The 15,173-nt window shown below is 34.6% G+C and overlaps 1 protein-coding gene across 6 annotated transcripts in view; it reads right to left on the bottom strand.

The window, feature by feature from the left end:
* lig (ubiquitin-associated protein-like lingerer) overlaps positions 1-15,173 on the bottom strand; it is a 574,370-nt gene that overhangs the window by 321,171 nt on the left and 238,026 nt on the right. For all 6 annotated transcript variants that reach the window (XM_090377982.1, XM_090377983.1, XM_090377981.1 and 3 more), the window contains exon 12: positions 12,658-12,797. In XM_090377982.1, coding sequence (XP_090234108.1) covers positions 12,658-12,797 — 140 coding nt within the window. The remainder of the gene's footprint in view (positions 1-12,657; positions 12,798-15,173) is intronic.

Genomic DNA, 15,173 nt, shown 5'->3' with positions numbered 1-15,173 from the left:
TTTCTTGTTTAAAATTTCATGGGGAGCAAGTTGTGGGAGGGAAACAACCTTTTAGGGGGCAATAATTTAAAAAAAAGGTTCCAAAGCAACAACAAACTAGTGAATGGTTTGTGCAAAAACTCTATGACTAGCATATGTACTTTTATTAGCAAGAGTAGTTTGACTGCTATGTTACAAACTTTATGGAATAAGCAGCACTGCTAGAAGAGGAAAATGTCACCCTATTTAGCACAGATTACAAGTATTAAACAGCAAATCATATTATCCAAAACTACTGATACTTCTTTAGAAGGTATATGCAAGTTATACATAATAAACATAGCAACTGTTTTAGCATATAGCTTGTAAGCATTGAGCTGCATGACTATTATGGCAGCAAAAACAAAACACAGCAATCTTCCTTATTACAGGTGAGAAGTTTAAAAAAATTTCAGATAACTTATGAATTGTTAATTTTTTTTTTTTTTTTTAATCCTTCAATAGGAAATATTTTTTTTCCCTCTCAAGTATATTTATATTATCACTCTCTTCCAAGTGATTTCATACACTGACACTTGATGAACAGCACCTGTGATGGAAAATCGTGAGTTTTGTACTGTTAGCAATTGGTTAATATATATTATTCCCCCTCTTCTTGTAGTGTAAACAAATTCGATTACTTACGCACCTGTAATGCTCGTTACAATTACATGAATTCTCTGTGATTTTGCACAGAATTCCTATGGAAGTAAATAGAACTGGTGTAGGATTTCAGCAAACTTTATAAATTATACAAGCAACTCACAAGTTACTGAACCCAATTCTGACACAGTATTTCAGTGCACAGGTAGTTCCCGACTTTACGAGTTAATTTGTTACTAGTGTGCGCTTGTAAAGCAAAAACTCAAAGCGGGAATTTATTTCCTATAGATGCAAGGTTAAACAGGGGTTGTTTTCAACAATGATATTTGACCATATTAATGTTAAATAAAGGTTAACAAAACAAAACTTTATGCTAATACAATGATTTATTTATTCAAAGAAACGAAAACATAATAAAAACAAACATAATAATTATAAACATTATAATAATAAAGAAATTATTTATCATATAAATATTAAAAATTGTTTGTTCTTCATCATCATCGACTAAATGCACATTAGTTAGTTGATGGTTCAACACTCATTGTTGGTTCGGCACTCTTTGCTGGTTTGTTGGAAGCACAAGGAGTCGTCTTCGGAAATGCTTCAAGGGTCGTTTGTTTCCAAGACAGTCTTCTCTTTTTTTTATATATAAATTTCACGATAGTATGCACAGCATTTATTAAATCTGTAGCAGCTTCTCTGGTGCACTCGAAATTTGAATCTTGTGATTTGAAAATCTCAATTGCTTTTTCTGTGTTGAAAAGCTTCATCAAGCCCCTTGAGAGTGAAGGAACAAAGAGGAGCTTCAGTCGTTAAACTTCTTCCTCAGCTTCTTCACATTTTGCCATTTCAAGGAGGTCTTCATTTTTGATCTCTCCATTGTGCTTGAAGGAGATCAGTGACATGAATTGTAGAAACCTCAAGCTGCAATTGGTTAGCAATATTAATGACTGTTTCTGTTTCATTGTGTACGATCTCTGCTGGTTCTTAAAATCCTTCAAACTTATCAATATTATTCCAAACAACCTTCATGTTCTTCTCTGCAATTTTGTCTGACTCATTTTATTATTTTGATTGCATCTAAAATATGGAATTCTTTGGACCTCCCTCCTTATCTCTGCCTGAACAAGTTCTATCAAGTATTACACCTTGGTACTTAAGGTATCTGTAATGTTGTAGGAGAGAATTATCAAAGCACACCCTAAGATTTCTGGTAGCCATTTTATTGTTAAAATGGAAATAAGCAATGTCTGTTTTATCTGAGCGAGATTGGAGCCACCATTAATGAGAGTAATTTCCAAAAGAATAAAGTGAAATTTTTGCTAACAGTGATGAAAAAAGTTAATGTCCAGGCTGTACTCAAGAATGTAAGTAAGACAAAATGTATAAATGAAATTTCACTTTCTTTACACTATACTTAATTTATTAAAAACCTGAGTGGTTTTCATGTATCCTTACTTAAATGTCTTCTGCTTTTACTACGTTATACAAAATAGATTTCAACAATACTGTCTTTTCTCAAGGCATCTTTATAAATAAAAAAAATCTAAACAAAATATTATTATTGTCAGACAAAGCTTTTAAGTTAATATTAATAGATATGTATCACTCAAAATTATTAAGTTTTGACTGTTTTGGTGGACCTTGTTATTACAAAATCTTAAAATTTAGATCCATTGAACTCTGTATTAACAAGATTCCATGGTTTCTATTTCTGCATCAAGCTTTGATAATTGACATTGCCGCAAAGTGATTCACTCATCTCATCCACAATTATAAAAAATGAAAAATTATAAAAAAGTCATCAGGGTTCAGCATAAATCTCTTCTAATGAATTTTAGATGTTCTGATGTCTTGTTCAGTAAGCTTTCTAGTCATTAGTAAAAATTGAGAAACCCATAATATGGAAACCATTGTTAGCTTCAAGCAATCAATATATTATATGAATTGCCTTTGGATGACAATGGGCCCAGTAATTAGTCAAACAGTCAATCAATAAGCTTTCATTGCCATTTCTTTCACTATTGGCTACTATTTCTCAACTGACAGGTGTTGACAGTCCATTGAACAGCACCGAACTTCACAAAGCTGTCTTCCATGGGTAAATTTTTACCATGGCAATACTCGCAACAGCGGAATATAGAGTTCCCAGTATATCAGCACAAAGTTTAGATTTCTACATTTTGGTATTTTTGAAATACATGGCTTATATCCCTGTGGGGGGGGGGGCCTATTGTTAGTTAGATAGTGATACCATTACATAAGGACATATCTATTGAATAAAAGTTCCTACACAAAATTTTAGAATTGCCATAAAAAAAAAAAAAGTCATTTCATGAAATATTTGGACCACCCACATACATCGACAGCTATCCTGAAAACATCCAACACAATTCTTGTTTAGTACTACAGAGTATATCCCAATAACTGAAGACTGAAATATAATACTGATGCTGTTCTGTTATATTACCATATAACTATATAATATCGGTGTAAATACACCATATTTTACCCATAAATTTAACTAGTATGTAGACTACGCTACTTATGTAGTTAAATTTATGGGTAAACTATGGTGAATTTATACCGATATCATATAGTTAATTTTACCCATAATGTATTATGCCTTGTGCATTTAATCTTAAGAAATTACCATATAAAAGAGCAGCATCTCTAAATGTCTAAGGAACATCAGAACTAGACTGTGAAAAGGGAGAACTGACCTGAAATTTACATCAAGATCAGGGTTTTCCAACTGACAGCCCACAGACTACATTAGTAGAGGCATATGATGCAAGAAAGCAGCATCAGCAAAAAAAAAAAAAAAAACACCTATTCCCATTTCACCCATCCAGTCACTCCCAGTGTTTGTCTGGTTCAGCCTTAAATATATTTAAGCTATCAACTTCCACAACAACAGATGGAAGTCTGTTCCATTGGCTAAAGGTAAACTTCTGCACATCTATTCTACAGTTGTGTTTTCTCAATTTGAATCTATGCCCCCTCGAGTTCTTAATGGAAGTATTTCATTAAGAACCTGAGGAATACTTCCATTGAGCATAGTGTGACCATACGTCCGGGCTTCCGAGGACATGTCCTCTTTTTTTACGGTGTCCTCGGACGTCCTCGTGGGTTTTTAAAATTTGTCCTCGTTTGTCTTAGTTTTTCTATTTACAACTCGAGATTTACATTCACTTTAAATTTTTACACCCTCTGTATTCATTTAAGCATCACTTATAAGAATGTAAGTGATAACCCAAACAAATCATGGTACATACAGTATGGGTACTTTTCTGTTATATCCACCATGACTGCTGAGTTATCATCAGATTTTCATTAAATATTACAGGCCACACGTGCTGTCACATCTACGTCAATGGAGAGCGTTATAGCCTACGCGGCCGCCAATAGATAGCGCAAAAGTTATGGTGGCTATAACAGAAAAGTGCCACAGTATGCACTATCACAGCAAAAACATCGAAAATATCAAAGTATCATTTTGTTTTTGTCCCTGGCAAGTAGTTGCTACTGTTTTTCAAAAGAAAGCAATGTATGGTATGCAGTATTGCTGCAAAAACATGGGAAAAAGGAAGTGCATAGTAACTAATGAAATGCTTCAAGAACATCCTTCATTCAAGAAAGGTAAAACTAAACATGATGTAATCTGCATCATTTGCAATAGTGTTATTTCTGTTGCAAATAAAGGAAAACTTGATTTGAAAGAACATCTGAACACTGAAAAACATAAGCGTAACACCAGATGTGCATCGGCTTCATCAAATGTTTTGGAAAAATTTATTGTACCTAAAAAGGATCTTAAACTCATCCGAGCTTCTGAAGGCTTGGCAGCATATCGTACAGTAATGCATCACCAATCATACCGCTCGCTGGATTATTGGATTCTGCTAATGAAAAGAATGTTTCCTGATTCACATATTTGTCAAAATGTTGTGTGGCAGGACTAAGGCTGAGGCAATCATAAATAATATTTTTGGACCACATACAATTGATCTTGTATTGAATGATTTAAAGAACATGCCATATATAAGCATTTCAACAGATGCTAGCAATCATGGTTCGCTGAAAATATTCTCAATTTTTGATTTAGTACTTTGACTATCAAAACGGTGGAACTAAATGTAAATTATTAGATATAATTAATCAACCCAATGAGCAACCACACACGATTGCAAATATGATATGTGATGTTTTAACCAAAAAGAACATAACTAAATGTATCTCTTTTTTCTGGTGATAACTGTAATACAGTAAACCCCCGCTATTCGCGGGGGTTACGTTCCTGAGAAATGCCGCGAATACCGAAAACGCAAATACTGAGTTATGGCTCAGTATTCGCGTTTTCATTATTATGGAATATTACTCAGTATTCCATAGTAATAAAGGGGTTCCGTTCCAAAGTATGAAATATATAAGAAAAACTAGTCTAAAATTTTGTCTATGTATTATATGTACCTTCATAATATGACTATATACATAGACAGTACATAGTGAAATGCAAGCATATGGCATCGAAATGAAAATAAGAAACAATTTAATATTAAATGTAATATTTATTAGAAATTTCAAACAAATCTTTCAAACCAGCGTCTTTGCTAGCTAAAAAACCTATCCCGCCAGTGCTATAACCAGTTTCGCTAAAGCGTTGATAAGGAGTTTTGCGTTTTCACGAATGATGAGCGAATTTAACGGAATTTTATTTTGAGTTCGGTCTTCTATCCACAGATTTAAAGCTTTTTCCATTTTTTCTAATTTAACATCACGAGTTACAGAGCAAATTTTTGAAGCAATTAGCGCGTTTTCACGGACACTACGGCGGATATTTTCTTCCGATTTCTTGATTGATCGTACCGTTGACTCATTGATTTTATAATGTTTTGCCACTGAGGAGTCACTTTCACCATTAGAAATTTTATCTAATAACTCAATTTTATTCGCTAATGTCATCACCTTATTTGATATTTTCACATTTCTCTTGTTATTCGTAGCCATATTTTTGTACGGGTTAGAAAGAACTTGTCCACAATAAAGTCACTTTCTTCCGTTAACACACTCGAAAAAGTCTGTTTTACACTGCAAAACGGTAGATTTATCATTTTTGTAAGCATATCAATTTATAAATTGATAAATTTATTCAATTTATAAGCATATAAATTAAAAGCAAACGACGAAACCTTCCATAACAAGCGCATAACACATTGAACAAGGATTAGCGAGAAACATTCACGCTCGCGATTTTGTCACCCCTCTCCCCTCACCCACTGAGCGCTGTTTTGACCGGGAAAGATAATTTTAGCCACGCCCATGTTTTTTTTATGGCGGAAAATATTCACGGCGCTTTAAAATTCACATTTTTTAGGTTTCATTTTATAGTAAATCGGCGATCGCGAATACGCGAAACCGCGAATACAGATACCGCGAATAGCGGGGGTTCACTGTACTAACTTCGGTGGTGTCAAAAGAGCCGGAAGAAATAACGTGAATTTTAAACTAAAAGAAACGCTTAATGATAAATTAATTGGAATCGGTTGTCCAGCACACGTTTTAAATAATACTGTGTGTTATAGTTTTGATGGGCTACCAGTCAATATAGAAATGCTAGTTAGGGTAATCTACAATCATTTCTCTATTTATACTGTGAGAGTTGAATCACTAAAGGACTTTTGCAATTTTGTAGAGAGAGTATAAGCAACCTTTATACTATATACCAAAACGTGATGGTTTTCTCTTTACAGCCATAAATCGCATTTTAGAACTTTATGAAGGGTTTAAATCCTATTTTCTGTCGCTGGAAGATTCACCAGCAATATTGCAAGCATTTTTTGAAGATGATATGAATGAGGCATACGTTTCATTCGCTCATTCATTCATGTCAGTCTTTCAAGAAAATATAACACATATTGAAAGAGACTATTTCAATAATTGAAGTGTGGAAAATCCTTAAGACTGTTTTTCATTTGCTCAAGGAGAGGAAAAACCAATAAATTTCTTCCGTTAAAAGTGCGCTCAATACTAAAAATTGCAACAGAAAAGGGTAAGGAAAATGAAGTCACATGGTTTAGAGTTCAAATCGAGAATTTGTATGGCCGTACTTTAAAATATATTGAATCATGGTTAAAACAATTAGATGAGTTTCAAATCTTAGAATGGATCGATCTGGCAGAAATTCCTTCTTGGGACAATGTTCATTCCTGCTTAGAATATCTTTGTGAGAAGAGAGTCACAGTCGATGATGTAAAACTGTTTGATCAATGGCATCGTTTAAAGTTATTCTTGGAAACAACAAGAAAATGAGAAATGGAATACATTAACTGCAAATGAGAAATGGGTGATGTTTTTTAAACAATGTAAAACTTTTGAATTAACTTCAGAGTTACTAAAAATTGTACAATTCATCTTTTGTGTATTTGGCAACAATGCAAATGTTGAACGTGTATTTTCATTGATAAATAGTCAGTGGACAAAGGAAAGAAACCAATTAAAAATTGGTTTCTTTCCTACTGAAGGAATGGCTATTGAAGGAATATTGGCTATTAAAGGAATATTATTTACTATATATAATATGCAAATGACATATGAAAAATTTTACAACCACATAATTAATGAACCAAAAGTTTTAGCAGAAATTATCTTCAAGTAAATATTAATTTCGATGAATTATTAAATGTTTTTTTAAAAGAATAACTATTTAATTTTTATGTCAACAAGATGTATTTTATTTTGCCACTATTTTCTGTTTGTTATCTTTTGCAATAAAAAAATTTATAGTCCTATTTTTGTATTCTTCCTAAAATTAATTTCTTCCTCTGCTATCCTAGTTTTCATAAAAAATATATAGTCACCCTATCCATTCTTCAAGGCTGTTCAGTTAATTTCATGGTATAAAATTCATGGAAAAAATAAGAAATTGATGAACTACTGCATAAGGAATGTGTTTTTTTGTCAAACTTTAGAATTAAGTTCTGAATTATTAAAAATTATAGTATTTATTCCTTCTATATTCGGTCTTCATTGATGAACATTCAATGACCAAAAGGGAAGAAACCTGTTACAGTTTGAAGTAAATAAAGGCTTATTGTTTACTACACATAATATGAAAAAGAAATGCCAAGAATTTTAAGATCAAATAACTAAACAGCCAAAAATCTTAGAAAATATTAATTTTTTAAAAGTATTAAGTATTTTTAAAAGAATATCTGTTGTATTTTTAAAAGAATGTCTGTTTTATTTTATCAGAAGAAATTTCTATTTTATCAATAAAGCATATAATGTTCATAATTTTTTGTTAATAAAAAGTTTAAAATGTCCTAGTTTTGTCCTCTTTTTAAAAACGGGAATGTCCTAGTTTCTCTAAAAAAAAATATGGTCACCCTAACTGAGCAAGTGGAAGTATTCCGTCAGCATTGAGCCTGCTCAATGCCATTCAAGGCCTTATACACCTTGATCAGATCACCTCACAGGTGCATAGTTTCAGGATGCTGCAACTTGCGGAACTTAAGCCTCTCTTGATAAGATCACCCCTCTGTTCCTCTCACCAATCTTGTTGCCCTTCTCTGTACTCATTCTAGCAACTCTAGATTCTTCCTAAAATGGGGCCTGCAGACCTGCACACAGTACTCAAGGTGTTATGTTATATTATGTTATGTTGTTAGCTTTTTAGGAGCATTAGCAACTGAGGCCATATTGCTCCGGGAATATGTGGTGGTCATTCCCTGACCTTTCTGATATTCTCTGTATTTGGTGGTGACGGGCTCAAACCCCGGTCTAATCAAGAAGCGTGTGCTACGCACTGCTGCTCCTTCCCACCTGGCTACGGAGGCACCGTACTCAAGGTGTTGCGTGACCAATGCCTTATTATACAAGGGGATAATCATCTCCTTGTCTCTGCTACCAAAATCCCTATATATATATCATTGACAAAACTCCATGACCCGCTCTAGCAGCCCATCTGCACTGCTCAGAGAGAACTTCATATCTGACTGCACAATTACCCCCAGGTCTTTTTCATGCTCCAACTCCCTGAGTGTAGCAAACAGTTGATACGTTTCGCTTAGGTAACTGCTACCTCTATGTAGTACTTTGCATTTGTCAATGTTAAAACTTTAATTTCCACTTCTCAGCCCATCTGCCTAACTTTTCTGGATCCTGTTGCAATAGCATACTGTATTTACTGTCATTAACAACCCTGCCAACCTTTGTATCACCTGCAAATTTGAATGTTGTCTGATATACCTTCATCAATATCACTGAGAAATACAAAAAACAACAATACGCCCAGCACAAAACCCTGGGAGATTCCACTAATAACATTAGTTCACGTAGAGCAGTGTCCATTTATTACCACTCTCTGCTGTCTCCCACTCAACCATCCCGTTATCAAGTACAGCAACATGCCCTTAATGCCATACTGCTCCAATTTATAAAGCAGTCTTCCATGTGCAACAGTATCAAAAGCTTACCTGAAATCCACATATATGACATCAAAATTATTTTTTGCTCCAGTTCCTTTGTGACCACATCATAGTTTGTTTGTTATTTGGAGCATTAGCAACTAAGGCCATATTGCTATGGGGATATGCGGTGATCATTCCCTGACCTTTCTGCATCCTCCGTATTTGGTGGTCACGGGCTCGAACCCCGGTCTAATCAAGAAGCGTGTGCTATGCACTGCTGCTCCTGCCACCTGGCTATGGAGGCACCTTACCACATCATAGTATCTAATCAAATTGGTCAGACAAGACTTCCCCTTAGCAAACCCATGCTGTGTCTGAATTATTACTACAGTCTTTTATAGGTGATCTTGTATCACTTCTTTAACCAGTAACGCTATTATTTCCCAAAGAACAGAAGTTAAACTAACAGGTCTATAATTATTTGTGTCACCCACTGAACCCCCTTTCTGAATTGTGGATACATTTGCACATCTCCAGTTCATGTGGGCCTCCCCTGAATCTAAGGAAGCTCTCATAATTATGGCTAATGGTTTGCTAACTTCTCTCACTGCCTCCTTCAATGTAATTGGATAGATTCCATCCGCCTACAACTACTACCTCAGGCGCCTTTTTTTTTATGTTTAGTTTCAACAATTTCTCCTCCACTTTGCTCTCCGTTATTACAAAATCATTTATATTCCTGTTTAGAATTTAGTAAACGTCTGTCCTCCCCATCCTTACAGAATTCCGCATGTGTGAATGTAGATGCAGTTTATCAGCTATTTGAGCAGGATCATCAACATTCGAACCACCAACATCATTTGGACCAATCTGATTCCTCTCCTTCCTTCTAGAGTTTACATAAGTAAAAAAGTCTGTTTTTTTTTTTTTGCTTAGCATCTTTTACCAAGGGATCTCTCGGAATTAGCCTTTGTTTGCCTAACCTTTCTGACTAGATTACAGATTAGCTTATATCTGCCATAGGCTTCTGTGTCACCCGATAATTTATATGCACTCCACACATTTTTCTTCTCTGCCACAAGCCTCATTGGTTCATCTGGCATCCATTTAGGTCTAAATTTTGAACAGTATTTCTTAGTTAGTATGAAAAGCCTAGCAGCTTCCAAGATTAATTCCTTGAAGGCTTCCCATTTAGAATTCACTGTTTTAAACGTCATCATTTGATCTACTGTATAGAATTTTAAAAAAACTGTCTGAGACCACTGTAGTCACCTTGACGAAAACAAAAACCCTTCTCTTTACCCTTGATGATAGTTACATCTTTAAGTAAATCCCACATCAGTAAACTGTGATCACTGTCACCTAGTGGTTCCTTTATCTGCAAATTCTTAATGCATGAATAATCACTGCTGATAATCAGATCAAGAGTATTACTCACTCTGATTGCCCATCGAAAATGTTGCTGTAGAAAACAATCCTCCAATAAATCAAGAAGTCTTGCTAGCATGCAAGCACAAGTTCCAGTCAATATTTGGAAATTTAAAATCCCCCATTCCAAGACATTCTGATTTACTGACCCACTATTTCTCTGCACAATTGTTCATTGTACTCATCAGCCTATATAACACACTCCTACCCTCATTTTCCTTTTCCCAGTGCTTACGTCACACCAAACTTACTCAACATTGTACTGTCCACCCATATCAATTGAATGCACTTCCTTAGACACATTGTATTCCCGAAATTCCAATTCTGCAATGCTTATATCTGTGTCACACCATGTCTCTGATATCCGAACAATATGTGCCTCTGATGTCTTGATTAGCACTTCAAATTCATCAAATTTATTTACTACACTTCTAGCATTGGTGTACATGCAAGTATGCATGCACCTGTTCTTACTCTTAGTTACTCTAACACAGCCCATGTATTTACTTGTTCCACGATGACTCCCAGCAGCTCTTGCTCTCTAGGCTGCTGCTCATTCCAATAGAAGCAGAGCAGGAATCACTTTTTTCCCTCTGCCTTCAACTACTGTTAATCTTTTAGTCTCTAAATCCCCCCCCCCCAGCTAGCTGTTTCAGACCCACCTAACACAGTCTCGATAGCATCAGCAAATATTCTTGTTGCACCCTTTCTATTTAAGTGTATCCCATCCCTGTATAAGCAATCTCTCCTGTTAGCATGCACACAAACACACTGAAATGTAGCCTTCCAGCTTGTTTTGTGCCCATGAAATATGCTAATACTTTCTCTTCTTTATAAAAGGCAGCAAATCCTGTTGAAAACTCTATAAGTGCTTACTAAATATTGCATGTAATTTTTCAATTGTTTTCAGATGAAACCCAGTATTTAATTTTTTAGCAGAAGCACATTCATTAAATTATTCAAACTTAGTAAGTAATATTATGATATATTAAATTCAAATAATTGATTTTGAACTTTGAGTCTAATTCTTATTTGTGTGCTTGTGTTTCATTGATCTAATCATGGAAAGGGAGTTATTTGGATTGGCATACTGTGGATTCCACCCCCCCCCCCATAATGCAGCCCATAAATAGATATCAAAGGCAAAGACAATACTGTCTCTCAGTGGTTGAAAGATGGACAGCACTGATGTTAAGGGAACAAGAGTATTTTAAAAAAAGGAAGTTGAACGCAAAACAATATGCAAAGGCAGAAGAAGTGGGGGCAGTTTGACATTTTGTTAGAGATAAATGCATTACTAATAAAATGTAACTTTTAATATACATTTCATGCCTTATAAAAGTGCACAAGGAAAATAAATCAATTGAAGGGTTCAGGAGAAGAATTATCTGAGTCACTTGAATAATTCTCCCTGGAATTGCTGCTTAAAACATAATGCACAAATGTTCTGGTTTTCCTTATTTTAAACACAGGATATTTGTTTATTGTTGCAGATAATAAATGTTGACTGGAAGATTACAATAAATGAATGTGTTTTTTCATTTTTTTTTTAAGGGTCTGTTAAAAAAACATTGACTTTGTGTTACAAATACCAAGATCCAAAATATTCAGTGGTAAAGAAACAGTGCCCATTCCTTTGTGACTTTTAATACTTTTATTGGCTTTGTAGAGATATATAAAACTTAAGTGCTGATACTCTGATTTCTTGAACATATTGGAAAAGCAACTGATGACAGCTTCTTCCTGCTGTTTCGTATTATTTCTCTCCAATCCTCTGGTATTATGAATAAACAATGGCATGCATGTTTATATAAATAATGGCCTCTGATCATTCTTGGGCATGACACTAATATTTGAATATTTCCTAGGTGTTTTAAATTTTGATTTGAATGGTGGAGATTTCTTGAAGTTTTAATACAGAAACACTAAAAAAACTTCTCTTGAAAGTTAACATGAATTACAGCTCAGTGAAAAACAGTTTTAGAGGATAAAAAGAGTGATCAGAAATAAGGGGAAATAAACTCTGCAAATGTTGACATATTTGCTTGCGGTCAGGTTAAACCAGACCACAAGTGAACAACATGTAGAAGTGTAATTCTTCAAATGAATTCTATCCGCAAGAGACAGTATATAAATTATACAAATACTTTAAACTACTGAAACAACATATATTTCTCCATTTAACAAATCGTACCTAGTTCCCATTTCCTGATAGGATGTCTCAGCTGCAGCAAAGTCAAAAGTGGAAGAATCTGTCCCAAACTGTAAAGCTCCAAACTGAACATCTAATGATGTCACTGCATCATCGGGCATTACAACCGCAGATTCAGGTATCTTACAAATAAGAAAACAGAATATACTTCACAAATAAAAAACTTACTGGTATTTTCAGTAATATTTAAATAAGTTATTCAGTGAGGAATAAAAAACACTTCAAATGGTTTATGCACAAAAAGCAACATGCAGTTAATTATAATTATTCAGCATTCATTTTCTGATGTGTATATTTAAGATTCATATAAAGCTATATTTCAGTTAGTTGACATAGAAATTATTTGCAATATAAGGAAACCTTTATTAGTAAATAGCTTTAATTTGATATTTTCCTTGAGCACAATATCTATGCTGTAAAGTTAATTTAATTATAATGTTGGAGAAACCTTGTGATATTGTTTGCAGTAGGCAGATGAAGAGAGCAGACACATTTTAAGCTGGCTCCCACAGATTAACTGAAGGGAAGTAAAATCAGTAGTATAGTAGACAAATTTTTTGTTTAAAATTTGTTTAAATTTATCTTCTGCAAATATTTTGATAATTTTGTACTCATCATAATGATTAACTTTACTAATTTTTGCAAAAATTTGTAAAGTTAATTCTTCACTTTTCTACTAAGTTATATTCCTTTCGGCAACTCCAGTAGCTTAATTTTAAACTCATCAGTGCATAAAGTTTTGGTAATAGTTTAATTTATGCAATACTTCATTAATTGATATTATATAATATATTGCAAATTTAAGTTTTGTTATTTTTTTTTCACTTCAAATTTTACCTAAATAATGATTGTTACATGATCCATGTTCAATACATCATCGAAGGATATCATTACTCAGGCAGAAATGTGTGCAGGCACCAGTGTAAGTCACAAGTTTGTTGCATGTATAGCCTGTTGGCATGTATTCAAAGTCTGTCTAGTAAACAAACCAAGCTCAACTGACAATTATTTTCATAGCAACCAAGGTAAGAAGTATACCAATCTCAAATTAAAATTTGGCACATTACTACATGAATTTGAGTTACAGAATGAACAGGTGCTTACCTTAGAAATAAATGTAACTGGATGCTTGTGGTAGAGAAAATCTTGGAGGCAATGATTAAGAGTTTAATCTAGGGACATTTAGATAGCGATGACATTCTGAAGGATGCATAACATTGTTTTGTCAAAGGAAAATCACATTTAGTTAACATAGTTAGTTCAATTTAGTTTATTTAGATTTTTGCAAGGCATCTGACCCATTCCATCATCAGATGTTACTGTAGAAACTGGAACATGCCAGGATCATGGGCAAGATTCTATAATGGATCACAGTGTGACTGCAGGGCAGAAGGCAGAGGGTTGTAGTTAATGAATATTCTTCAAATTGGTATAATGTTGGAAGTGAGTTCCCCAAAGATCATGTCTTTGTCCACTCTTGTTTCTGATTTTCATAAATGACATTGAAGGGATAGAGGGCATGCCGAAATGGATGACTGCAGAACTAGCAGGTCAATCACAGCAGAAAAAGATAGCATGGGACAGTTACAGATCTATGAAAAGTACTGAAACCTACAACAGGTACAAGTTGATCTGTAATAGTACCATAAATAAGGTCAGGAAGGCCAAGGCTGCATATGAGAAAGCATTGACAAAGAGAGCAAAGACTAGGAATTTTTCAAGTATGTGAATACAATGGAGAAGAAAGCTAATCAGATCAGTCCCTTGTGCACTGGATGTGGGAAAGTCTTAGATAATGCAGCTGATGTTGTGGATGAATTAAACAGGTACTTTGCATCTGTCTTTACTGATGGAAGACCCTTCATGCTGAGAAGAGATTGTGCAAGTGAGGTGGAGCCATATGAAATTAGTGATGTCATAATTACAGATGATTGTGTATTAGAAAAACTTTTCAGCCTAAAGGCAAGTAAGGCTCCTGGAGTAGTATATATCCTGTAGCTTGGAGGGAGAATGCAAGGGAGAGTATTGAACCATTGAGATTAATTATCAGAGTATCTTTGCACTCAGAGGAGATTCCTCTGGATTGGAGAAGTGCAGATGTATCGCCAATACATAAAAGCAGTTCTAGGAGTGAAGTTGGTAACTACAGACATAGGAAAAATCTTAGAGGTAATGATTAAGGGTGCAATCTAGGGACATTTAGATAGATATGGCATCCTGAAGGGCACACAACATCAGGGGCTCACATCTGGTGAGTATGGGCTTGGCACACCACGGGTCCTGAGCTGTATATCATCATTCTTCTCTTTCTTGGTGATTCCTTTTTCTCTCTCTCTCTCTCTCTCTCTCTCTCTCTCTCTCATGGTAACTTTTTGGCTGGAAATTTTTTTTGGCTGGTGCAGCATAAGCCTCGGGCATCCTTGCACCATATGGCTATTAATAATAATGTGGCTTCAAGGGAAAATCATATTTAACTAACTTAATAGGCTATTTTGACA

The sequence above is a fragment of the Mastigoproctus giganteus genome, chromosome 7 (assembly GCF_048544385.1).
Source record: "Mastigoproctus giganteus isolate SK-2022 chromosome 7, ASM4854438v1, whole genome shotgun sequence".
NCBI lineage: Eukaryota > Metazoa > Arthropoda > Arachnida > Uropygi > Thelyphonidae > Mastigoproctus > Mastigoproctus giganteus.
The sequence above is the reverse complement of the archived record's forward strand: the minus strand, read 5'-3'. Positions and strand labels throughout refer to the sequence as shown.